Source organism: Mus musculus, chromosome 16, assembly GCF_000001635.26.
Source record: "Mus musculus strain C57BL/6J chromosome 16, GRCm38.p6 C57BL/6J".
Lineage (NCBI taxonomy): Eukaryota > Metazoa > Chordata > Mammalia > Rodentia > Muridae > Mus > Mus musculus.
The window spans coordinates 44200054-44227689 of record NC_000082.6 but is presented as its reverse complement, the minus strand read 5'-3'; the positions used below and the strand labels follow the sequence as shown (position 1 = coordinate 44227689).

General features: G+C 44.1%; 1 protein-coding gene across 5 annotated transcripts in view; it reads right to left on the bottom strand.

The window, feature by feature from the left end:
- Positions 1-224: 224 nt before the first annotated feature.
- Usf3 (upstream transcription factor family member 3) overlaps positions 225-27636 on the bottom strand; it is a 54230-nt gene continuing 26818 nt past the window's right edge. For all 5 annotated transcript variants that reach the window (XM_006521899.1, XM_006521898.1, XM_006521901.1 and 2 more), the window contains 5 exons: positions 27012-27076; positions 25924-25952; positions 22610-22692; positions 14954-15050; positions 225-12275 (listed from right to left, as the gene is read on the bottom strand). In XM_006521899.1, coding sequence (XP_006521962.1) covers positions 5866-12275; positions 14954-15050; positions 22610-22692; positions 25924-25952; positions 27012-27058 — 6666 coding nt within the window. In that variant the 5' untranslated portion in view covers positions 27059-27076 and the 3' untranslated portion in view covers positions 225-5865. The remainder of the gene's footprint in view (positions 12276-14953; positions 15051-22609; positions 22693-25923; positions 25953-27011; positions 27077-27636) is intronic.

The window sequence follows — 27636 nt, the reverse complement described above, 5'->3', positions numbered from 1 at the left end:
GTGAAATTCTAAGTTTACTTCTTGTAAGGAATATACAGATGTGCAGCCTCTTTGAACAGTTTACTCTCCATCATAACTGATTTACTTAAGGAATAACACTTAGGAACACAAGTCCAATGGCAAAGTGTCATGGGATTTTTTTCAGATAGGTGAAACTATGGCAATATACTACTTCAGATGCAAAACAAGCAGACTTGAAGAGAACTGGGCGGGAAGAGAGAGAATTCACAATGCAAAAACTGCAAAGTTTATTTTCTTAAATAAAATACTATATTCATGTCTATACAAATAATTATTACAACCATTAAAATGTTACATTTAACAATAAAAATTTCAAAACTTTAAACAAGAGCATGTTTTGGAATATTCACATCCTAATACAATGCATTTGTAAAAAGATGTCAAAATAAACAGGGCCCATTCTTATTTACAAGTGCGGGACAATCCTGGTCCTATTATACATCTTCTTTGTATTCCATTACAAAACAAACCAGTTTCTGTTAGCATTATAAACCAGGCGATTTACAGTTATAGGACACAGTGCCCAGCAGAGTGCTGGCTGGGGCATAGACAAGGTATTACATGACCGGAGCACTGAACTCCTGTTCCCCGGTGCTTGCCTACGTAAGCATCACGCCCAGTGTATCTATAAATAATCTGTGAAGGTAATCAAGTTCTCCTCGATTTTCAACATTTTTAAAAAGCCAAAATGAACACACATGCGAGCACACACGCACACCCACACACCCTGCTGAAAGTGGAAGAATTTTCCTTCACAGTAACACGACTGCAGCATCTTAAGCCACACTGTCTGGTCCCTTCTTGGAAGCTAACAGTTCAACACCCCACACATTCACCACTATAGTCAAGCTCTGTGCTCAGAGGCCCTGCAGATGAAAATGACTTTAAGACTTCAAGAGCAGGAGGGCAGAGATGTCTCAGCAAACGTGAGGACAAAGTTAAACGGGTCGAGCTTTAATTTCCTAGTAGATAATGCACGTACAGCTGTACACACAACTGGGCCCAAAGAGTTTTAACTTTTAAGTGTGCTACATTACAAGAGAGGTCTACCCATGTCTCATAGAATCTTGTGGTAGGTTACACATTCATCCAGAAGAACTTGCCCAATCTTCTCAACCTAGGCTGACTTGTGTTTATGAAGCACCTGACAATTTACATGCGCCCAAAGCAAAGATTACCAGGTAGAGTGTATGCAAATGTAGAGATGAGGACGTTGAAGGACTGCCTGTCACATAAGCTCTGTTTACAGGCTCAGCTACACAACTCGCCAGTGACTGTCAACGGTGGCTCAGGGGTGCTAAGGCAAGAGTGAGAAGCATCAGCTGTACTTGTCGTCTATGAGGTGTCTGGCTACAGGGCATGTGCCATCCCTGAAGCTCCTTCGCTGCAACGCAGGGCTGGCTGGGTGATTATGTCCCAGGATCAGAGGCACAGTTTCGTGTGGAGTGCAGTACCAGGACAGAGGCATGTCAACAGAAGCAGAAGCTCTGAGTCCCAGGTCCTAGGTGTGGTCTCCCAGCCTGTCTGGACTGGCTCCATCTGAGTGTTGCGAGCCCCACAGGAGCTACTAAAAACACTACAGGAGAATTCAGCACAGCAGGGGCAGAACACAGAGCACAGTTAAGAAAAAAAAAAAAGTAAACAAACAAACACAAAACCTTCCTTTTTGGTAGAACTTTGGGGAAAACAAAGCTGGAAAGGAATCTCTCAAAGAAGCTAGTTTGCATATACATATTGCAAAACCACCAGAGAGCAAGTCCACACTAGTGTCTCTGGTCATTTGCTAATCGTTGCCCTCCATATGTATCAGCCACAGGCTCATTTCCTCCAGGTAGTCAGTAACCACATGGCAGGATTGCTGTGACTCTCACGTCAACAGGAACTGAAGGCTATTTCATTTTGGCATCACCTTTACCTTTCCTTCCACCACAGGGGGAAAATCCACCGAGCCAAGGAATGTAGTTATTCCCACAAACAAAAATCTCTTAAGTCAAGCTTTAAACTAATGGCATTTTGAGGAATTGTTGCCCTTTAAGAAAGAGGCATAGGAGTTGCCAAGAGGTAAAACCTGGGTCTCACTACTACACACTGATCTAACAGGATGGCCCCATCACATCCTAACGCGGGGAGAACTCTATCCCAGGACATGGCCAGGCTGCCTGCCATCTATTTGATGTGGAACAGCTAAAAGAGCCCAAGAGCCTATGTTCCTGTGTGAGGGAAAAGTATGGCCAAGAAGCAGCACAGACGCAATCCTTTCTTAACAGTTTGAAAGTTAAGCTTCTACGTCTTCTTTGGAGTGTAAGTTTTAGCCTCTCTCTGAGATGGTTAATACTACAAGGCAAAGGAAGCCCTGAAAAATGCTCAAACAACTGTGTGCTTTAAACAGCTAGCCTTCATTGTAGCTCCACATACTTCGGATCTGTGCCTGTGACTGCAGCAGACATCTCTACCTCTTAACCCAGAGTTCGGATCCCTCGGACTTCCAAAATCACACCTCTGTGGAAATCCTGCCCTCCCCTCAGAGAGGAAGTGACATCTGGCATCTCAGAGCTGTTCTAGTACAATCAAATCTATAACATCTGAAGAAATATAAGACTTGTACAAACCCAACGTCTATTAAAAACATTAAAATGGATTTACTTCACCTGTGATTGACATATTTAACAAACTCATTGAAGAAGGTTACATAGAGAAATCTGAAAAATCTCCACTTCCTTAAAACTTCCTGTGGAATGCTGAGAGGAACTGAGCACTTTGGCTGATTCTATGGGATCAATAGTTAGAACAAAATGATCCAATCAATGACCCTCACTTAGGAAGCAGTCATGATAGGTACCCAAACTTTTAAACCAGGCAGGAGCACAGTGAGAACTCGTTCTCATCTGAGCCCGCGTATGAAGTGCTATCTAACACACAAATACACCGTGTCTTTCCTCAGAGCCACATGTGAGCAGGAGCCTAATTACTGCAGACCTTTACATCTCTCTCTAGATGGTCACAAAAGGCTGATAGCCAGACAGCATCACAGTACAGTATTCTCACCATGAGAGCCCTGGCACAGTGATGCTCTCTCAGGGCAGAGCTGAGCTGCAGTCAGCCAGCCAAACAAGAATAACCCAAAATGGCAACAGGTTCTAGGACTCTTACACTGCTGTCTCAGGTGGCGCTTCTCAGCATGGTGGAAGAGTGCACCTCTAGTCTCAGCAACCTAGGAGGCTGAGGTAGAAGGCCTCCTTATGCCCAGGAATTCTAGGCCAGTCTGGAGAACGTGGCAAGATCCCTGTCTCAGAAACACAACCTAAACCTGAACTCTGTCCACGCCATGCTACCTTAGTTCAAACTGAGCAAGTCTGTCCTTCAGAACTCAAGAGCCACCATGATGTGAGGATACATATGTGACAAGCAGACAGCTACCAAAAAGAGCTGGTGGGATGGGGGTGACTGGCTATACAGAACACTGCCCTTAGAGAAGCTGGCAGATTGGACCTTTCAAGTACAAAGAAAATGATGAATTTTTGTTGCCTAAAAGCAACTGATAAATGTTCTCTTTCCCTCAGTAGCTTTCCTACTGTGGTGTTCACACATTAAGTAATGAACTTGTGAAGTTCTCTTCTACCCCGCGGGAATGCTATGCAGGAAAGAAACACAGGTTTGCCTAGTTCACCAAGAAGGGTGATTTTCAAGGGCAGCAGAAACAGAGGGGTTTGGTAAAGACATGTGACCAGGCATAAAGGATCCTTTCGCTGAGCCTTTAGAAAGGCATTCAGGGGTAACTGCTCTGATCAGGCGTCAGGTGGCCTTTTTAGTATAAAAAGAAAGCAAACAAACAAAACAAAAACAAAAACAAAAAACCAAACAAACCAACCTTCAAAACTGAAACCTTGCTGATCCTTGGGCTTGCTTCCACCCAGCCAACGGGCGGGCAGTTCTGTGTACCTCTCCCTCTATTCAGTTTTTAACAGAGTGTAGCAACAATTGAAAGCTGAGTTTAAACGTTTAAAACAGATTCAGTACAAATTTCTTCTTAGCTTTAACTTCTCAAGATTCAGTATATGTTTAAAATTCATTACTAATTCGTTGGGGTTAAAAAAATATCTACAGCGGGGACCCTTTCCTTCCATTGGGTCACCTCATGCGGCTGGACATGAGGGTTTGTGCCCAGCCCTGTGTAACTTTTCACGCTGGACTGTATCTGGGGAAGAGGGGAGGTGGATGGGGCTGGAGAACTGCAGTTGGGATGTAATGTTTGAAAGAATAAAAAAGAAAAATCTACAGTATGTTTTCCTATGCTTTAGAACAGGGGCTCTCAGCCTTTGGGGGTTGAATGACTCTTTCACAGGGGTCACCTAAGACCACCCAAAATCACATATTTATATTACAATTCGTAAGAGTAGCAAAATTAAATAGCAAGGAAACTAATTTTATGGTTGGGAGTCACCACAACATGAGGAACCGAGTTAAAGGGTGAAGTGTTAGGAGAACTGAGAACCGGTGCTTTAGAGCAAGCCTCAACTGCCCATTTGCAGACAGCCGTTCTATGGTCATTTCCAATTTGCTCATTTCCAACTGAGACAAGATTATATCCATTTACCATGTGCAACATGATAAATACACATGCGTATATGACACACATCTCCAACAGTGAGGACCAGTCTCAACCTGAAAGCCATTTCCACACCCACTCTCACTCACAAGCAGACACACACAGTGAAGGTATTTTTGTGAAGCACCATTTCATACCTACAAGAAAAATAATGAATTCATTTTCTTATTATAACTGTTATGAAGGACAATAATGTAATTTACAATGTCATATTTAATATAAATAATCAGCAAATGAAAAGACTGAGACAGCTTAAAACTCTACTCTGAAGTATCTGAAAGGCTCAAATGTATCATCTAAACACAACATTTACTGAGCAGTTCTAACATTTAAGTGATTGTAAATTAATGTATTTGAAGACCAAATAAATAGAATGAAGAGAGAATACTAAATCAACTTAACTGATGAAGCACTGGTCACTAACTGACACCAGGAAAACCCACAATACAACTGCTGTTATTCTTTGGCCTAAGGCAAAACCCAAGTACTAAGTGGAAAACATTTCTGTATTTTGTCTTAGCTTCATATTTTTAAGGCTCATTGTCTAAGGAAGACTTTTGCTTTACAGAATCTTGGCACATTAAAGGAGAATGTGGCTCCCTACTTTGAAGAACATGAAATTTAGGTAGTTTATTAAAAATTATAATTAAGAAAGAAGTCTCTATATCAAAGCTCTGGAATGAAGGCTGACCAAACATTTCATTTATTTTCTATCTGTCTGATATTTTTACTTATGGGATTTCAACTCATTATCAATTCATTACTTGCCATGGCTTAGAACTGTTACGTGTTGACATCAGCAAGCACCTATGATGAATCACCATTTCTTTCAAGTTGCTTTTACTTTTGGATTTGCAACTTAGCCATCTCAACTGTCTATTTTATAACTTCTCAGCAACTGAGTTTAAGATCTCAGCTCCCACCTACCACCCAGCATGTGCCAAGATCTCAACTTCTGGCTGATTAGTACTTAGGGAATAACGATCACAAATCAAGCTTGGAAAGGCAAATCACTTAGAAGATTAAAGAAAGCACATCACTCAGGAATGAAAGATGATTGCTTTGACAACCCCAGTGTATGCATCCTCTCTGACACGGCTTCCTTGTAGTCAGAAGCTACTGAAAAATGGTTATCTGATACAAAGACACACACCCACATAAGCTCTCTCAGTGCACATGTGTGTACAGAAGAACAGTTATCATTTCAACCCAAACCTTCACAGTTAGTTTCTCTGGCTTTAAACAGCTGAACTGCAGTCATGACCTAAAATATGGCTTATGTTGTGAGCAGGTCTGTTTGAGGGCTGCTTGGAAGAGTCAGAGGCAGAGGAGTTTGCTATGGTAAGCAAAGGTGACATTGCTGAGCCGTCAGGAAGAGCCGCTGCTATTTCCGGAAACAATGACGTCATATTGAAATTGGATAGATGAGAGTTGGCCACGTGCATTGGTGGCATCTCAGGGAGAAGAGGGAAACTTGGCTGAGCAAAGCCAACAGGTCTGGGAGGAGATAAAATTGACCCAAATCGGTTGTTTAAACTTCCACTGTTCACTTTCTCTGTGCTAGGATTGGAGAACATTTGATTAGAAAAATAAGGGATTGAAATGTCATTGGACAGAGTAGGATGAGCAGGGGAGTACGGTGGGTAGAAGGAAGGCAGAGTGTTCTGGGGATCTACTGGGATGAGAGCCGGAGCTCGGGTGGCACTAGGCTGAGTGACCTGTGGAATGAAGGAAGTATTAGCATTTATTGGTGGATTCATGCCACCCTCAGGAATAAAAGGGAAACCGAAATTTTGTGACAGTGAATGCTGGTCAGGGCCTGAATTATCATTAGGTACTTGTGGACTATCAGGCATGAAGCGAACAATACTTCCTCTCTTCTCTGCAGCAGGTTGCTGCCGTCCAAGAATCATACTGCCACTAGTGGAGAGAGGAAGATGAGGAAGACTTGGATCAAAGACATTACTGTGCCTTTGATTTCCAGAACGATTCCTTTCAGGCTGGCGGATTTTGGAACCACTGCTGTCCTGCAGGGGATGTCTTGATCTCTGGGCAACTGAAGAGTTAGCCTGCCGTACAGGAGGCCCTTGGTCAGCATTCCCATGAGACACAGATGGGTGTGGCAAAGTTGGCCTTGCAACCCCATGCATGTTGGATGTGACAGGAGGGTTCATGTGGCCCTTGGCCCCATGGCTGTCAGTAATCCTCATGGGATTGGACTTCTGTACAGAAACATTAGGACTTGTGTTTCGACCTTGAATATCCCCCGAGGAAGAGGAGCTCGAGAAAGGAATATTCAAAGTGCTGTTCCTGGGGTTAATTGCACCTAAAGACATGTCACAACTCTCCCTATTCTGACTTTCATTCTCTCTCCTGATATGAACACTTTCACGAGTTGGGGGACAATTATACTCAATTGTTGAAGATGGACCACACTGTGTATTCCTTGGATGTTCAGAGAGTGACCTTTGACTCCCAATGACCTGATCACCAAGGTGAGGAGCAAGCAGGCTCTGCATGAAACTTTGGTGACATGTATTCTCACTGTCCCTTGGTGGGACAGCATTTCCTGTTGGGATGCTCTGAACTGGTGGATAAGATAATCGTTTTTGTCGGTCTATTGGTGGTGGGCCAGTATTTTGACTAATTCGAAAAGCCTGGGACTGCATGCTTCGCAGTGATGGCACAGGGTTACCTATCTCATTGTTTCTTGAAGATTGTACTTCAAAATTACTCTGGGGCTGTTGGCTGGCTCCACCTGGTTTGAATGTCTGGCAATCAGAAAGGCGGATATCTGAGGTGACAGTATGATCCATGCGGCCCTGCATATTATGAAGTGCCAAGCTCTTATTTCTTGGAACATCAAGATAACTTCTCATTTCAAGCTGGTCTGAAACCCTGGAACCCTGAATCGATATGCCCATTCTCTGGTCTGAAGTAGAAGATGACTTTCCAATGAGTGCTTCTGCAGAGTAACTGGAGACTCGGTTTCTCTCTGGCCTGTGTGGAGCGCAGGTCATGTCTGAAGACCTAGTCACAATACTTGGTTGGGACACCATTTGCTGCTCTAAGCCTCTTGATGGTAAAAGCCTCTGCATTGGATTATGCCCAGATACATGGTCAGAACCCTGCTGTCTGCTTCCAACATCCTGTTGCTGGTGTAGAACGTCCTGATTGAGGTGGTTCTGGGGATGGCTATGGTGGCCCCGGTTAGTTGAAGGGTTTTCACAGCTCTTCTCTGGCTGGGAACTTGCAAAGTGTTGCTGCAGCTGTTGTTGCATCTGTTGATGGTGAGGATGTGGCTGGCTACTCTTGGGTCTTGACTGGTCAGTCCCATGGTGTTTGGGTTGTAAGGATAGCTGAGATGTAGGAGTGCCCTGAACGAGATTCCTTTTCTTCTGCATCTGAACTTCCTGTTGTAGAGTTCTCTGTTGGTGCACAATATGGGGCTGGGAGTGGACAGCACTGTCTGCATGAGGCACATGATGCTGCAGCTGATACAAGTGATGCCTCTCTCTTAACTGCCCTGCTTGCTGCTGCTGCTTGATGTACAGATGGTTGGTGTGAAGATGAGACACTCCTTGAGGTGGTACATGCTGCTGCAGTGCCTGCAGATGTTGACCTGCCTGGGTTTGCTGCTGCTGCTGTTGCTCAGCAACCGAAGGCTGAGAATTACACTGAACATCCGTCTGCCTCAATGGAGGAGCCACAAAGTTGTTACTAGGTGGAAATAACCGTGCAAGGCCATCTCCATGTGCTGGGTTGCTAACAGGTACAACTGAGTTTGAAGAGTTAGGTGTGATCTGACTCGCCATCATTTGGGTTTGATCAGGAATGTTGTCTGGAGTCCTGCTCATCAGGGGCATACTTTCAAGCCTGAGAGGGGCTGGCTGGCAGTGCTTCTGACGTTTGGCTGAATTTAGTAAAAGATCATCTTGCACAGTGCGCTTTGCAGAATCTTTACGACTTTCATGACTGGGCTTTGAAAGCGGTTCTTGAACCTGTGGGTTTGGTATGGCGCTAGTCATGCTGGTCAGCTGTTCCTGGGGATATTCTGTCATCAGAGGTGGCACAGGAGGCTGGCTGCCATAAGAACTGGATGAAACAGTCATATTAACCGTCACAGGATTAGAAGTTTGATCTGAGCTCTGCGATAGACCTGTGCAACTGACCAGAGGATGGCTGCTGATGCTATTCTGATGGGTGAGACTTGGTGGCTGAGGGGCTGACACCTGTATGGGGGCATTTGATCCTTTAATTCCCAGAGAACAGCTTGGTTTTTCAAGAGGCCTATCGACTGTCACTTCCACAGAATCCTGAGAGTTAAATTCACTTGGTGTTGGGTCAGCCTGTCCCGTGCATGTCTCCTTGTGGATCTGTGGTTTAAAGGGCTGGTCTCCCTCTAAAGAGGTTTCAGAAGGCTTTGGAGTAACCTCCTTCACATCAGCCTGTGTGCCAAGTCTTCCCTTCTCAATGCTCTCCTGGTCCAAGATGGCTCTTGCAGCAAGGGCCACAATGTCAGTTTGCTCTGCAAAGGTGCAGCCATCACACGTGTTAGATGTTGTACTGCTCGTCACATCTTCTCGAGCTGTTTCAGGAAGCATGGATGCAACGGAGAAACTACGACTACTGCCAGAGCTGGTTGACAGAGGAGAGTCAGCCTGTCTACTGGTGAGCAAAGACCCATGGAGAACCTCCTGATCAGGGAGGCAGGAGTGGGGCTGTGGCGGGTCTCTGTCATCGCTCATCAGTAGCAGTTCCTGCTTGGGAGGCAAATCAACATTAGAATCACCTATCTTAGAACTTTCTGGAGAAAAGTCAGGATGCTCCATCTGGACTGAGAGAGATGACCTCTGAAGGTCCTTTTCTTTAGCAAGATCCGACAGCAACATAGTTAGTCCTTGCCCTTTTAAAGACCCTGCTGTCTGCATGGTGTCCAATGAATCCTGCTGAACTGGGCAAGGTTCTGCCACAATTTCTACCTCAGAAATACAGTCAGTGCTTGAAGTGCTCGTAGTGGATGACAGACCAGAAACCTGAGAAACCAAACTCTGGGATTCGATAGGAGATGGAGTCAACACGTTGGCTGAAGTACAGGATTTCATATCATTGGACAACGCTACAGAACACGGTGGTGTACCCTGAGATGTCTCTTGTAAAATAGGAGTAGAATCTTTGGGTTTTGCTGGCGCCAATACAAGTTGTTCGTTTGTTTCAGATTCGTGGGAAGGTGAGCTACAGTCTTCTGTTGACTTAGATTGGGGACCAGAGTCAGGGGTTACTGATTCAGAATTCAGAACATCCAAAGAATGTGAAGCAGAAATACTAACATTCTTTGCCTGGGACACAGCAACAGACGATAGGCCAACAGGGAGGCTGTCCAGCAGTCCATCACTGCATGATGGCTCTGCTGAGCTGTTTATTCTGGGGCCATCTATCTTGCCCACATCTCTGACTGAATTCAGGGGACATGCTGGCTTGTTAGCTGTTAAGTGTTTCTTGGCACCTGGCTTCTTGCTCAGTCTTTTTGATTTCATGGTAGAGGGCAAACAAGTGACAGTGTTTGTTGAGGAAGCTGTTGCAAGACTGTAAGTAGTGGATGGTGTGGCTGAATTATCTACTGTTATGGTAGGTGCTACAGTTGTTGTTAGTGAAACGCAGTTGGCAGGGCTGGTTTGACTGTTTGCAGAAGTCTGAGGATTAGCAGAGTGGCTAATAGACAACTGTACACAGCTTTGCCCAGCCATCTGTGATATGCTTTGATTGAGGCTGGCCAAAGCCCCAAATGTATTCAGGGCAACATTGGTATTTGGATCTTCGCTGGTGGTGGGTTGAATAATTTGCATAGGGCTTTGATTTGTAGTTCCTGATGAGGACATCACAGGCTGCAAAGCAAAGAGCTGTCCGTTTAAAGAAATGGTTTGAGGCTGCTGTTGGTTTGACATGGTAACAGAAAAAGTCTGTGTTGAGTTAGATGTGGATAGAGAGGAAGGTCTTGGTAATATGTGGACAAGATGCTTTCCTCCAAAAGTCTGTGGGGCTGGCACATTTTGCACTGAATTATGAGACCCTATTATAGCACTGGCCCCATTGACAGGCAGTCGAACAGGACCAGGATGCGGAGCAGAGAGGAGTGGCAATGGGTTCTGATTAGCCGCCTGTATGATGACAATCTGTTGACCTACTGTTTGGTTGGAAACCTCTGCCCTCATCATTGTTGGGCATGGGGTTGTGCTTGGTGGCTGAAGAATGATGACATTTTGGTTAGCTGGAGCTGCAGTGACACCTGACCCAACTGGCTGAGCCATCTGAATCACTTGCATTGCTGAATTCAAAGGAAGGATATTTTTGGGAGGCTGAGACTTAACTTGTGGCTGGGCAATTAGTGGTTGCATAGGTAAGGGTGGACACGAAGGCAAAGTCACCACTACTTGCTCAACTGGCTGCCCATCTGTTGGAGGGGAATTATTTAGGGTGATAGCTGTAGCCACGTGCTTGTGGTTGTTTGGGGTAGGGCTGGTACCACACTCATTTAGTGCTGGAGTCGCAGCAGAAGATGGTGGCTGGCTTAAAGGCTGAATAGTGTTTCCGGCCAGATGCAGTGTAGTCCACGTTGTCTGTGTGTTTCCGGCTGAAGAGATTCGGGTAAGGCTGCTGATGTTTTTTAGTTCTGAAGCACTGACACTTGAAGAAGGCAGAGAACAAGAGAGAGTCCAACCACCCTCCAAAGGGTTTGCAGAGAGACTGCTCACTGGGAGGGTACTCTTCGCTACTGCAGCATGGGCTGGCACCACCACTGTGGCTGTACTTGGTGAGTCTACAGTCTTGCTACCACTCACTGGAGAAGAGCCACCTGTAGATCTGGGAGGCTGGGAGCACACTGTGGTGGTAACTGACACAAGGGTGTTTTGCGAATCTGCACTGGAGCCCTGCATTGCCGGGCTGGACTTGTTTTCATGGTGCACTTCGGGGGCAGCTGCTGAAGTACTGGAGGAGATGCCTGAGACACACGTGACTGTTTTCTTTGATGATTTGGGGCTCTCCTGTGCATTGTTATTTTCTGAAGCATTTTGATCATTTAGGCATGTATTCGAGGAACGATGTGGGTGAGGGTCAGGGCCAACTGAAACGGTGACCACTGAGCCACCAGTGGCACCCAGCCCACTTGATTGGCTTTCAGAAGTAGAAAGTTCGAGAATGTTTTGAGCAGAAATGGCAGCGGGAAGACAAAGGGGAACAGACTGGTTGGCAGCCAGCGCAGACACTGTAGTCTGATGCCACGGCTTGTTTTCAGAAGGGTAAACTCCAGAAATAGACACGGGAGTCACAAGCTTGCAGGTCCTCTGCACTGGCACCACATTGGCGGTCTGCTTTTGCAAGCCGTGACCAACATTAAAGGTTATTCCCTGAACAGCTGTCCCCTGGCTGTTTCCCCCAGGCTGGCTCCCGTTGGAATAAACGATGATGTTTTTCTGGACCTGGTCACTTGGAATAACAACAGACACCTTTGAGGTTTTCAGATTGCCTTTCCAGTGGATTGTGGGGTCATCATACAAGCATATGTCATTTGCTTTCAATAATTCAATATATCGGCCATTTTCTTTTTGGATTTCTTCTAGTTGTTTCCGTAGCTTTTTAATTTCTTCAGCTAAAATATTAGAAATAAAGATATAAAAATATAGGTGAATGTCAGTAATTATAACAACTTAAGCAAAACTATATGTGCTAAGCCACTGAATTCCAATCCTGGCCTTCAGATGCCTCAGCAGAACCAGGAGCTCTCTGCTGCTGTAAGGTTTTCTTCTTAGAGTGGCACCTCAAGCCCCCCCCCCCCCCAATTCCTTCTAAACTCTACACTTGTAAAGGCCAACCACTGAAAATCTCCTATGGCGTACAAGTCTCAATGTTCCGAATCAAAACCTTTCCAGTAACACAGCTAACAGGTAAAAACCAGGGAAGGCAGGCTAATTCCTGTGACATGCTTGTGATAAGCTAAAAGCCTCTTTGTTCAGGGTTCCAAGTACAGGCTTACCACCACTGACAGGCTCTGAATGACACAGAATGACACAGAATGCTGAGGTGTAACCCTGTGAGTTAGTTCTTAACTAGGCCTCAGCTCAAATCCACCAAGTTGTGGGACATTTTTCAAAGCAGTCTGATATACTAATAGTCCAAGGGTGGCCAGGACATGTTATAGATATCCTCACAGGGGGAACACTTGTGTTATTATCAAGGTTGATTGGTATAATTCTTAATTCTGCTGATGTTCCATCTGACTGACAAGACCAGGTTCAAACCATGCCAGACACTAGCATCCCTTTTGGCAAATGGCTTTGGAGCTGGACCTCTGAATTTTCATAGTTATAATTTTAGTGGTGATTATATTTGTCTCGGACTTTGTGTGCCCACTGTCTTATTTTTTTTCTCCTCTTGTTTACAGTCAATTCATCCTCAGATGGTCCTGCAGCAATCAAACTCCATATAGCTCAAAGTCAGCAGGAACATAAACTTTAAGTCGTTCTATACCCAATACAGCCCCAAGCAGTCAGACTATCCAGGTGCCAAACACCTAAAATGGCTTTCGGGTTTCCTCTCTTAAGGAGGTAATGTGAAGTAGGTAGGTAGAGATTAGCAGGCTTGGAGGTCATTTGGATGAGCCCCCCTCATAACCAGCAGGTTTTAAACAAAGACCACAACTGCAGGGCTCTGATATTTGGTCAAAGGGATGGATAGCATATCTGTAGCCCTAGATGAGGATGTCACATTCTGAACTAACTGTAAGATCACTATTATAATAGTGTCTCTGTGTGTGTCTGTATAACCTTGTAAGATTACTATCTGGCTAGAAGTTTTTTGATGAAGAATAAGAGAATAACACTGTCCCCCTCATTAGGAGTCTATCAAAATGGCCATATTAATATGTTCTGGACAGGGGTTATGTTCTGAAGGGAAAGTTGTCTTTTCTATCGACTTTAGTATAAAGCATGCTTCCAATACAGATTGGGACAGTGGTCTCCTTGACCACTGTCTGCCTTCAGCCTTTGACTGTGTTCTACAGGAATGGTTCCTTTGGCTACTGTCGATCCTTGAGAAGGTACTGTCCTCTACTATATATTAAATGAAACAAACTATCTTCTACCAAAAGAACAACAGCAAACAATACAGGGATCAGGGAGTGGATAGAAAATATGCACAGAAAGAACCCCAGAGCCTGTGATCCCAACAGAGATGACATGAGAGCCACTGAAGCTGTTCCATGCTCTGCCCCACCCTGACCTGGCTGCTAGGCCTTTTCTGAGCTGCATGTGCCGGGTAGTTTGTCATTAGCTTCCCTTTTCACTAAGGTAACTTGCTTGGCCTAACCTTGAGTTCTCAAGCAAAGGAACTTTCATTGGAAGTCTAAAGATGATTCTAGCCTCAAAGTATCTTGTGGAGTACTTCACAATGTTGCAAATACCATTATATCTAGCTGTCTGATGGAAGCACCCACAAGGGTAGTCTGCATCATTAAAAGAGAGCTGCCATAGGAAAGCAGCTTTTTAACTGAGTGTAGGGAAGAGTTCTGAATGCCGCCCTCCTGGAAGGGTTTCCAATACTATTCTTGCCCAGTGCAAGCAGTGTAGCACAGCACTGTCCAAATTAGTAAAATATTGTTCCTTTTAAGGTGGTCTACTCTTCCTTTTAAGGTTTGTCACATGAAACCCTCTGTTCTTTTCAGAGCCATAATAAAGGCCACCCAACCGGCCTCCCACCCTGAGCTTTACACTGGCTGGAAGCATTTCCTTTCAGCTTCTCACCAACGCTGGTGGAAAACTCACAACCCACAGCACAGAAAGATACACCTAAAAATCAAGTATTTTAAATGACCTGGCAGCTCAATATACACTTTATAGTAATGCAACCAATTATGATGTGAATACTTGATCTTCTGAGTCAATGCATTGTTAAAACCTGGCCCAGATCTATCCTCTAATGTTGTTTATAAGTCACCATGAACACAGCTCCTCTGTGAGTCATCTTCTGAGAGCCTCCTAACTGCAAGATCCAAGTGGAGCAGCGGAGATTTAACACCATTAGGTCCATGACTTAGACCAACATGAAATACCCAGAAGTAATCAACACTGAAGTTACGTGTTTGTACAAGATTAAAATTAACCACAGAGGAAGGAGAGGCGTTCAGCTACAATGATCTCATTTGCAATGCTTTCTCCTGCGGTGCTTGAAGGCAAGCCTATTCTGAGTTGAGGGTTGGGGGAGCTTTCCATGTCCTCAATGCATGTCACTGCAACACAAACAGGAGACAGCAAGACTCGGCCAAGTCTCCACCTTGTTCGCTGCTCCCTCCGTTGAGCAGGAGTTCATCGTTCTGCCGCTTCAGCTCCGTTATGTACTTAAAGGCTTGGTCCAGGATCATGTTCTTGCTCTGCAACAGAAAAGTAACAATTTCAGCATTTCAATAAAAGGTAACACCTGTAAGAAGACTTGTAAAATGTGATAGCTTTATTACATGTGATACGCAACTTTTAAAAATACAAATTAGATACTAAGTTCAAAATCTACTGTTCATATATCTATTAAGCAACTAACCGTTTGCTATGTGTCAGACTCAGTTCTAGGATCTAGGAATATAGGCAAAAGCATGAAGAACTGACTTCAATTTGCTGAAGATAAATTTTAAAAGCAATGTATAGTATCATGCACTTATAATTCCAGCTCTGGGAAGGTGGAGACAGCTAGCCTAATCCAATAGGTGAGCCTCAAGCTAGTGAAAGATCCTATCTCAGGAAGTAAAGTGGAAGGCATGAGTGTGGTTCCCACATCTTTAATTCCAGCACTTAGGAGGCAGAAGCAAGAAGCTTTCTGAGTTCAACGCCAGCCTGTCTACATTGAGTTCTAGGCCAACCAAGCTAAAAAGTAAACAAAGTAAAGGCATAGCAGAAGGAACAGCACCAGAAGTGTACTCTGGCCTTCACGTGTACATGCACAGGCAAGTACACACACACAGGCGTGCTTGCACACACAATACAAATAAAGCCAAGATGCCTTGAAGAATGACATGCACGCGCGCGCGCGCGCGCACACACACACACACACACACACACACACACACACACACCATCAGAAAACAAAACCCAAAATCACACACACAAAATTGGGTGAAAAGATTTTTGCATGACACACAAGAAGCAGTCCAAAGGCAAACCAAGGACGATACGGAAGGAGCCTGTACTGGCAGTGTGAACTGAACGTCTGTGACATTCTGCCCAATTTACACGTACAGCTTCTGCTCTGTGATGTGCTGGCATGTGGAGCTGAAGTCTGAGAGAGCTCTGCCCTCCTGAGTCGGATCAAGCACCCTTACAAGAAGAAGGAGAGATGGAGAGATGGTTCACCAGCTAACACTGCGATGCAGTTAGCACCCTTATAAGAAGAGACAGGCTGGAAAGGTGGCTTCGCAGTTAAGGTCACTTACTGCTTTTGCAGAGGACCTAGATTTGGCTCCTAGTACTCATATGGAGCTCACAATCACATGTAGCTCCAGTGCATTGGCTCCAACAACCTCTCTGGGCTCTGCAATGTCTTGCATTTACCCAGGGTACACAAACTCACACATATACATAAACAATAATTTATTATTTCAAAAAGAGAAGTGTGGTGATCTTTCTCTCTGTACATAATTAGGACTAGAAAATTTTTAGTTTTTAAGATTTTATTATTTTTAATGATCTTTGTGTTTTTGTGTGGGTTTAAGCACATGAGTGCCCGAGGAGGCTGGAGGTGTTGAATCCCAGTGGTCTGGAGTAGAGAGATGCCTGACAGAGGCACTGAGAGCCAGCTTAGGTCCTCTGCAAGAGGAGCTCCTACTTAAACTGTGGAGTCATGTGTACAGCCCACAGGCTGGAATCTTTGTTTTGGACTTCTCAGCCTCCACAACTGCCAGGTTAAGCTTTTGTTTTTCTTAAGTCACTGGCTCTATGACACTTTCTTACTGGAGCCTGTCCTGAGACTCTTATTGCTTTTGAAGAGGGAGCTTTGGGAGCTCTTGGTAAAGTGACACCCAAGTAAAACCTGAAGAGGGCGAAGCATCCCCTGAGGCTGTCTGGAGGAAGAGATGCAGATCACAGCTCAGAAAGCAAAGGCATCCAGGCAGGGATGCCCCTGGTGTGTGGGAGGACAGGGCTGAAGGATGAGGCATACTGAAAAGACTAACTGGAAACGAGGCCACAGAGGGAGGGGCTTCTCAGTATTACTGCACTGATAACCACAACTGCAAAGTACCTTAAAAACTGGGCTGAGAAAGGACTATCACTTGACTGAGTTTTGGTGCCGTGCTCTCACTAGATCCCATTTCTAAACTCTTTTTAAAGGTTACATTTTCTATCAGAGCACTTGAAGGCTTATTTCTAACTGTGTGTAGACACGTGCTTTTGTGTGGGGGACAGTTCCATGTGCAGGTGCCTACAGAGCTCAGAAGAGGATACTGGATCCTGAGAAGATGGAGTCAGAGGTGGCTGTGAGCCTGCTGGGTGCTGGGATCAGAACTTGGGTGCTCTCCAAGAGCAGCAGGCCATCTCTCCAGTGCCACGGTCTTAATGAACTTTAAGACTGAAAACACAATGTGGGGGCTGGAAGATGGGTCAGTCGGGAAAGCACTCGCATGCAAGTGTGAGCCTGAGTTTAGACCACCAGCATGGGGCGTGGCAGAACATGTCTATAATTTTACCATTGTGAGACCGAGATAGGCAGATCTCTGGAGCTCACCAGTCAGACAGTTTAGCTGAATCATTGAATTCCAGGTTCAGTGTAAGAGCAAGACTCAGAAAAATAGGGTGGAATGCAACCAAGGAAGACAGTCAACATTGATCCTGTCTCCACACGTGTGTACATAGCACACATGAACATAGCACATAAAGACACACACACAGAGAATAAAAACATTATGTGTATGTGGCAAAATATAATTAATATGAAGGGATAAACACTGAAAAGTAACATTTCTCTATGTTCTCGCTCTCCAGACCTTGTCCTACAGCAATCATTGTGAAGTTGCATGCGTATCCTTCCAGAAATAATCTATGCCATTATATTCCTTAAAAATCCAGACAGAGCTGCGGGGGAGTCAGCTTGGTGGGTAAGAGTGCTGACAAGCATGCGGCCCTGACCTTGGATCCCTAGAATCTGCACATGTGGCCCTGCAACCCCAGTGCTGAGGGTGAAGAGCAAAGAGGACAGGATTGCTGGGGCTTGCTGCTTGCCAGTCTAGCCAAAACCAAAAACAAAACCCATCAAATAAAATGAAAAAACCTGTGAGCTCCAGGATCATCGAGAGATCCTGTCTCAAAGGAATAAGGTGGGCACAGCAGAGGACACTCAAGGATTTCATCTGGCCTCGACTCTCTAATGACTATTTCTTTTACTTGCCAGTTTATTACTAAGAAGCATTTTAGCTACCCACTGGTCACTTCAATTTTCTTTCTTTTGACTACTAAGCATGTGGTTGCGATTGACTAATGTCCACTCCAAAGTGCATAGTATTAATATCGCCAGGCCTTTATTGCTCTCTCATGTAGTCACTGCTGTGACGAAGTGGTTTGATTCTATAAACTTCAGTTCTGGGTTCCTTTGACTGAGTCACTACAGAGACCCAATATGCATACCTAGGAAACTAGAAAAGATTTCTTTTACTTGAAAAATAAACCAGGGGCTGGAGGTGTAGCTCAGTGGTAGAGTTTCCATGTAGTATGTATAGCCCTAGTTTCAAATCCCAGTACTGCAAAATCAGAAAGAGAAAACTAATACTGTCCTTCCTTAAGACAAGAATCAGAATTACAGTAGGACCTGATCATGCTCAGCTACCTGCCCTACTCGGACAGCAGGCAGGGAACACAACAACCTGCTAGCTGCTCTGCTCAGGGACCAAATCCTGACTTCCTCTGCACATACTAGATGCTAAAAAGTGAAATAGTTACGATTTCCTTTCCTCAAGAACTTACAAGAACCAGGAATGAAAGCTAGGAGTAGGTAGAAGGTAAGATTTTACTAGGCAGCTTCCAACATGTACTGAGTGGCCAGGCCCTTGTAGCTCCTGACCCAGGCTCCTGAAATCAGGGGCAGTCTATTTTTAAAAACATGAAACAAAACAAAAACTTAAGCAAACAAAAAGTCTTACGCATTTATAGAAATGTAATCCACTCGGTAGGGATGAAAGGAGACTGAAGTGTCAAGGAAGGAAATGTGGAAGAGCAAGCTGATCCAGTCTTGGCATCCCGCAAGTTTCATCATGGAGAAGCAACCGCTATGGTCCTTCTGGAGGAGGGTGCCAATAAGGGGCTGGATGAGAAGCCTCCAGGAGCAGTGATACCAGGTCCCTCCCATACCCATATCCTCAGCCAATGGGATAACTTCTTTCCTGCTTTAACCATACAAAGCAAATTTATTTTCTCTGAAATTTGAACTTGAAAATTTCAACCTTTGGGACAGTTGTTCCAACTAGTCAAGAGAAGGCTCCTGAGTCTAGCAAGGCAAAGCAAATGCTATGTGCTACATGTAGTTCCAGGACCTCCAGCCCTGTCCCTGAAGCAGCCAGAACTCCAGCAAGCAAGCTCACACCCTCCTTCACCATTTCTACTCCTACAGAAGAGACTGACAGAGGCTTTCCTGGGGAAAACCAAACAAACAGTTAGGGCCAAACTCAAGCATATTTGATTAGTTTTATAAAAAGCTGTTAGTTCTTTCATTAGTAAATTCTCTCTTTTCTTCCAACCTTTCTCCCTAAAATAAGTATTTCGACCCCTCTTCTGGAGGAGTATGAGGTTAGGGCTATGCAGACATCTTAAAGCCAGTCTCAAAGTTAAGAACAGGTCTCTACCACACCCAGGCTGAAAGCCAGGATGGTTGAATTTTAGTCCTTTTGAGTGGGTGAAACCTGGTGTTGTGTCTGTGTGTCCTTCAGGTCAGACAAGCCTCTAGGACTAGAGGATGGGAAGAGATGCCCTTGGTGTAACTGCTTTGTGTGGCCTAGCTTGAGGCCCTTTTTCTATCCTTGAGTCAGGGACAGGGCAACCAGACACCAAGGAAGCATCACCCCTCCCCCTCGTGTGATCTGGGGAGTGGTTCAGGGTTGTATCTGGAAAGCCAGACGAACTCCATAAGGAAAGCATTATGAGCGGCACAGGCTTGGGTGCTGGTCGCTGGATCAGCATCCCACCTGAATAGCCCTGTCCACCCGTCTCATCCATAAGAGTAAACTTTTCTCTTATAGCACTGCCTCAAGACAGGGTGAGTACCAAGGCCAGGCTCAGAGGGCCTCTTAGAGCAAGAAGGGGTGGGAAGTGAGGCAGTACATCCCAGGAAGAAGATGAGGTTGCCCAAGGCACTAAGCTCCAAGAGCCAGAGGACGATGCATATTTGTTTCCACTTGGCAAAGTAGGGAACGGAGGCTTGGAAAATTGGGAGAACAGCACCAACAAGCCAGTTCTGGCCCTGTACCCAACAGGTAGCTGGAACTGCTGCCTCAGCCCTAGTCTGCCTTGAGTGTCCCCAAGACATAGATGGAGGGTCCTTTGCCACTCCCCAGGGGAAGCGGTCCAGTGACATCTTTAAGACACCTCCACACATATCCACATTCCCCACAATGCCCACACCTGGCCTACAAATCTCTCAGGTCATTTTTTTGCAAGGTGACCCCAGGGGAAGCATGTGAATTGTGGACAGGAAATAGAGCTCCAGTCCTGGTGGCAGCCACCAGGGTCAGTGATTTCCTAAGCTGGGGGAGGGGCAGTTGCACTGAAACACACTACCATAGGGTTCTTCAGGAATACAGTTAAAAGGGCAGGGAAACTTTGACTGGCTTCTGGGTGCCTCATTCTCAAGTATGAAGCAAGCAGCAAACAAACGAAATCTCCTATGTCACTAAGCATTTAAATAAAAAGGCTCAACATTATCATTTAGACAAAATACCTAAATGAAAGGGGAAAGAGTGAATGGGGGGTGGGGGCCCACAAAAACTGAAGAAAATTTCCGGGGAAAGCCCATACAACAGTTAGGGGTAAGAATCAATAAAATAAGCATATGCCATTAGGTGGAGAATAAGAAAAACTTTATAAAAAGAAGAGACTGACTGGTTAAGACTAAAAACAAAGGACTGAGTTTTTAATCCCATAACCCACATAAGAAGCCAGGCAAGGCTACCGCTGCAGATAGTCCAGTGTTGTGGAGCAGGAACAGGGAGCTGGGAGGTCCTTTGGAGCGTGATTAAGGTGGGGAGTGAACTGAAAAATGGGGGATCCCGAACCCATGAATGCAGGGGCAGCACAAAGGGTTATTAGAAAAAACAAAGAAGGCATGATGTTGGGGGAGGGGTTGGGAAGGAGTCAGGGATGAATATGATCAAAATACTGTGTACTGTGTTCACAAAGAATTAATAAAAGTACTATATTTTTAAAATATGGAGAGTGGTAAAGGAAGACATCCCATGTCCTCCTCTGGCCTTCACATCAGTGTAGGCCACACACACATATGCACACACACACACACACACACACACACACATACATGCAAACACACACACAATTTTATAAGTTTAAAAAGGATACAGAAAACTAATAAATGAAAGACTAAGTATCAAAAGAAAACAGTTGAGAGTGGTTGTCATTGAAAGCTGTATTAAGGCTAGAAAGCAGGAAGAACGTTAATGCTTACTGTTTTGATATTATTTACTTATGTACACATATTTATTTTATACGTGATTTAATTAAAGTTAGTTTAACAGTTACTACAAGTTCTTACATGCCGCTGTCAAGGAGTCATTAAATGACTACACAGCCATTAAAGAAAAGTGATCGCATGAGCGGCTGATCTGAGCCAGGCGTTCAGTATGTGCAACCAGTGAAAGAGGATGCCGGAGGAAGCCAGAGGAAGTCGGTTTCCAAACTGGAGCTGACACTTGCTGGTAAGGCCGTGTCTACACATGTGTGTATCACTTTATTAGTGGCTGTAACCTGAAAGTGGGATATCAATTTTCTTCTAGTTTTTCATGATTTCCATATAACTTGAATTATTTGTTTTGTGCTCAACAATTCTGTTTTATCCTTGCTTTTTAAGAAAATCCAAGATTACCTTCATTAGGGAAAAGTATCATCATTAAACTAAGATTTACAAGTACTAACTAGAGTTGACAGGCAATGGAGAGGCCAGATGTAGTGTTGTAATTCCAACAGTGAGGATGCTGAGGCAGGAGAATAATGAAGATGAAGCCTGTGTACAGAGCATGAGGAATAAGTCAAAAATCCTAGAAGAGTCTAGGTAATGTTTGTTTGTTTGTTTGTTTGTTTGCTTTTCGAGACAGTGTTTCTCTGTATAGCCCTGGCTGTCCTGGAACTCACTTTGTAGACCAGGCTGGCCTGGAACTCAGAAATCCTCCTGTCTTTGCCTCCCAAGTGCTGGGATTAAAGGTATGTGCCATCACTGCCCAGCTTAGGTAGGAATTTTAAAAGCATAAAGAACATTAATGATCGGAAAGCAACAGAGGAAATGCAGTAGCTCCTATCACTCTAATCATGGGTCTGCCTTAGCAACTCTTTAGAAAGAAAGGCATGATAGTCTGGCAGCCACGTGGTACATTTGACATGTAGAAAACTGTACTACTAGATTATTAGAAATACGAGAAAAATCAAAGAATATACAAAATGAAACAAATGAAAAACAAGGCTACAAACTTGAACACCCCCCCCCCCCGATAAATGGCAGGAAATAAAAAGCCATCCTAAAAAACAAATATAATTGAATAATTGAGAGCAGTGCTTGTTAACAAGCAGCAAAAGGAAATATAGTGGACGCCTACGTGTTTCAGGGGTGAGGGTTGGGCAAACACAGAACATTGGACGTTTTAAAGCAGGGGGAGGAGGGAGCGCCTACCTGTTTCAGAGCAGGGGAGGAGGGAGCACCTACCTGTTTCAGAGCAGGGGAGGAGGGAGCACCTACCTGTTTCAGAGCAGGGGAGCATGGGATCAGTTCTCCTATTCTGTTTATCCCAGCATTGATTTTCTTCTTTCTGTGCCTCTCCACTAGAAAGAGGAAAAAAAAAAAATCACATTATCAATCCTTATACTACTTGGCCAAACTGTTCAATTTACCTGGACAAAGGAATTATCGGTAAAGAAATCACATGTGGAGGAGGCTGAGAGGTTTATAGCTCAGTGGCAGAGCACCTGCCTAGTATGGACACGGGAAAAGAAATTGAATCCTAGGCCAATAGTCATTATTTACCAATGATTGTACCTAAGGTTGTACATAAGGTTTTTAAAATGCAGTATTTTAAGTAAAATGTTATGAAAATAAATGTATGTATTACTTTTATAAGCATTGTAAAGAAAATCATAAATTATAACCACACTAACATGATAAAAGGGGAGACTGGAAAGACAAGTTAGTGGCTTAGAACACTGGCTGTTCTTCCAGAGGAGCAGGGAGCTTCCCAGCACCCAGATGGCAGCTCACAACCATCTGTCACTTCAGTCCAAGGGGAGTCAACAACCTCTTCCGTTCTGCCAGGGCACTCAGCACACAGAGTACACACTGAAACCTGATAAGAAGGAACTGTTAACAATGCAATATTAGGCCGGGCGGTGGTGGCGCACACCTTTAATCCCAGCACTTGGGAGGCAGAGGCAGGCGGATTTCTGAGTTCGAGGCCAACCTGGTCTACCAAGTGAGTTCCAGGACAGCCAGGGCTATACAGAGAAACCCTGTCTCGAAAAAAAAAAAAACCAAAAAACCAAAAAACCAAAAAAACCCCAAAAACACACAATGCAATATTAGGTGACCTTTCCATTATAATTCAAATAAGTAGTAAAGATTTATTAATAAATTTATTTTTTAAATTCATTGTTTACATGTATTTATTTATTTGTGTGTGTGTGTCTGTATGTGTGTGTGTGTGTGTGTGTGCACCGCACACACGTGGAGGTCAGATGATAACTTGCTAAAATCAGTTCTTTCTTTCCAACTGCTCCAGTTATCAAACTCAGGTTACCACTTTACCTGCTGAGCCAACACAACAGCCCAACAACTAAATTTAAAGAAACCACTAATAAGTTACCAAAAAGCTGTCTCTGCTTTAGCAAATGTGACCGTTCTTTAAATTTTCAGAACCTTAAAATGCCTACTGTATGATGACTAGGCCTTGATGGAATAGAAGCAGCTGTTGGTTATGTCTTAGATAAGAAAATGCATAGGCTCGGTTTTGCCTAGTTTCTGGGATATTCACTCTGACCACATGGAGTACCAGCTTAACAGTCAACTTAACATAGCCTGATTGTAGCTGGTCTTTGCTATTTTGTAGGTTCTTCTTTACCCTCCCCCCCCTTTGTCTTCCCCCTGCATCTTCCCCCTGCCCCCAGTTTCATCCCCTAACACTATACACGAGAGAAAAAGGATAGAGTGGAGAGAGGAATTAGGAAGGTCCCTGAATCTAATTTCTTTCATTTGTTTCTTCTTTGAGCATGACTACAAACAAACTGTAACCAACCTCCCTAAATGACCAACAACCACCACTGCCTTTGGGGCTTTAGCATTTATATACCCTCTGAAAAGTTCTCATACTTCCAAATGTTACACAATTGAAGAAACTATCTGCAGCTGGCAAAACCATGCTTCTCCTAGTACACGAGGCAAATCATGGTCAGCTGTTGTGGACAGTCCCAAGCAGCCCCACATCCCTACACCTGGGATTAAATTGAAAGTACATTCTTATGTCTGTATTTTTAAAGAAACCAAAATCCCCAAATTGTCACTACATAAGATCACCTAAGAAGAGAGAATTTTAATGAGGAATTATCTAGGTTGTCCGGTGGTCATATCTGTGGGGAACTGTCTTAACTGCCTAGTCCACTGTGGGCAACTCCATTCCCTAGGTAGAGGTCCTGAATGGTATAAGAATAGAGAAAGGTCGCTGAAAACAAGCAAGAATGTGTTTATGGCTATGGATATGATGCGACTAGCTGCTGGAACCCCTGCCTCGAGCTTCCTTCAGTGATGAACAGCAAGTTGGAACTGTAAGTCAAACAAATCTGTTCCTCCCCTAGGCTGCTTTTGGTCAGGATATTTTATCATGGCAACAGAAATGAAATCTAGAGTACAGGACAACTGACAACTTGTTAATTAACTGCCAGAATGTTCCAGAATGACATGCTAAAACTCTTAAAACAAGTAAGAATACAAGGGAGTTCATTTAAGTAACGTCTATAAGACGATGAAAGTGAAAGCAGCCTCTTGGGCTGGAGAGACGCTGTGCGGCTGGAAGGCTGTTTTGCTCTCTCTCCTAGAGAACCTGACTCAGTTCCTAGCACACACATTGGGTGCCTTACAACCACCTGTAATGCCAGCTCCTAGGAGATCTAAATCTCTGTGGGCACCTGCATATACCAACACACACGCATAATTAAAAATAATAAACATTTAACACAGAGATGCCTCAGCGGTTAAGAGCACTGACTGCTCTTCCAGAGGTCCTGAGGTCAATTCCCAGCAACCACATGGTGGCTCACAACCATCTGTAATGGGATCTGATGCCCTCTTCTGGTGTGTGTGAAGACAGCTACAGTGTACTCATATACATAAAATAAATAAATAAATCTTAAGAAAAAAAAAAGAAACTAACTTTTACCTTTTTTTGAGTACAGAAAACTATGTCTGTAATATGTAATATGCCAAAGTAAAAATGGATACACAATTAACACTGTACACTTGGCTGGCTGTGGCCTGTAATCTAACATTAGAGATAAGACCATCTTTACTTTATACATTTGTTTCTATGACAGGAGTCTATAGAACTTAACGTTTTTCCACACTCACTAGGCATGGTAGCACAAGCCTGTAACGCCAGCACTCAGGAGGCAGCCGCAGGTGGACCTTTGTGAGTTTCAGGTCAGCCAGGGCCACACAGACTTTGTGAGAAGGAAGACTGCCACATGCAAACAGCCCACTGCTCATGCCCCCCTCCTCAGGGGGCTGCTCCTCTGGACCATGAGCAGACATAACCTTCACTGTCCCAGTGTCCTGGGGGAAACCCCTTCCAATACTAGCCCCAAAATACTCTAATTTCATAACAAATCCAAAATAGGCTACGAATCAGATGTTATGCAGCCAGCTCCACGAGGCTCTGGGAATATTTTGTCAATAAAAACAATTAGGTTGCCCTTTGTAAAATGTAAGAAATAATTCCATGTTTACCCTTAAAAACTTGTAATCAACCATGGCATAACTGATTGCAGCAGAGGTCAAGTCACTGCACGTACCTGCATTGTGTGTCTCTCGGTTCTTCTTCCTGAAACAGAAAGGACAAAGACAGGTAATAGGAAGAGAACTGAAAAACATTTTTCAGTTTTCACAGCCATAAAAACAAATGTTATAAAACTGTATTTATTACATTGACTTACTGATACCCAGAAATCCCACACTTAGAATAGAATCAAGCACTATCTGAACTTTCAATTTCATTGTAGACTGCTGGGGGAAGCTGCAGCAGAATCAGTGGAGGGGAGCAGCTGTGCGGTGTAGCTCTGCGATTCCTGATTCTGTCAAGGCAGATGCGGTGGGAAGAGCATGCAGGGTGCAGACTGCATCCGAGCCATCTTCCCACCTGTGGACTCAGGTTATCCAACGCTTACATTTACTTAACATTTCTACTAAGGACATTGACTTTCCCTTTTTGCATAATTACCCAACGCATTAGCTTTCACTAATAGCTATTTGGTAAGAGAAGAGAATATAGTACTTTTAACCTTACTAAAGGCAGTGGCTTGGGCTGGAGAGACCATTCAGTGGTTGGAGGCACTGCCTTTTCTTCCAGAGGTCCTGAGTGGACCACATGGTGGCTGGCTCACAACCTTCTGTAATAGGGACCTGATGCCCTCTTCTGGTGTGTCTGAGGACAGTGACAGTGTACTCACATACATGAAATAGACAAATCTTAAAAAAAGGAAAAAAAAAAAAAGCAGTGGCCACACAATTCTAGGCAGATATTGCTTAAATGCTGGAAACTCAGAAGAGGGCCTATAAGAAAATGAAAGTAATGCTATTTATATTTTCACTAATGGATTATAATGTTACAAATTAAATACAATCTAAATGTTTCAAGAGCTACAAAAGGAATACAGGATGCCAGGGAAAATGTCCTTAGAAAGCAAACATGTGACATAGATTTGATATAATGTTTTAACTACTGTTGATCACTCTTACTTCTCAGGCTTCAGAGAGAATAAAGCCAGGTAAATTCTTGCTATGTGAATCTTTCAGTAAAGCTATTTGTACAAGCCACACACATTGGAACTAATTCTGCTTCTTACCTGCCTACGTGATATTATTTGGGGCTGTGGATACACACCTGTGCTGCTTTTTCGTAGGCGTCTCATGCTCTGTCATTTCTGGCATGGTGAGAGTGATAGGACTCTACAAAGGGATAAAAAGACAGATATACTCCAAGATGTTTAGCTCTTCTAAAGTTCAGAGAAATCAAATGGCAATTCTATTTCAATACCAAAAAACAAAACAAACAAAAAACCCACAGAAACATACTTTACTGGATGTTGTAGATGAAAGGAGATCTAAGGAAATAGAACGCAAGTTGGAGATCCCAACACTAGGAGGGCAGAGCCAGGAGGATCATGAGTTGGGGCCAGCCTGGGAGGCCTGGCAGGTGCCAGACTAGCATGAGCTTCAGAGTAAGCTGCCGCTGGTAAAGCACTTGGCCAGCATGAAGGAAGAGAACACACTGCCCGATCCTCTCCAGAAACGGCAAAGGCCAAACACTAGTCTAAGTAGCAGATGCAAAGCACAGTTAGGCTTCCTTCAATTTCCAAGTGTCACAAGTCTCAGTTATCCATGGAGACTCCCTAAAGTGTGAGTGTGAAAAATATATGAAGACCATGAATTTTCCTCTTTCTTCCTTCCTTCTTTTTCCTCTTGGCCCTCTCTCTTTTCAGACAGTCTCATTATGTAGTCCAGGATGG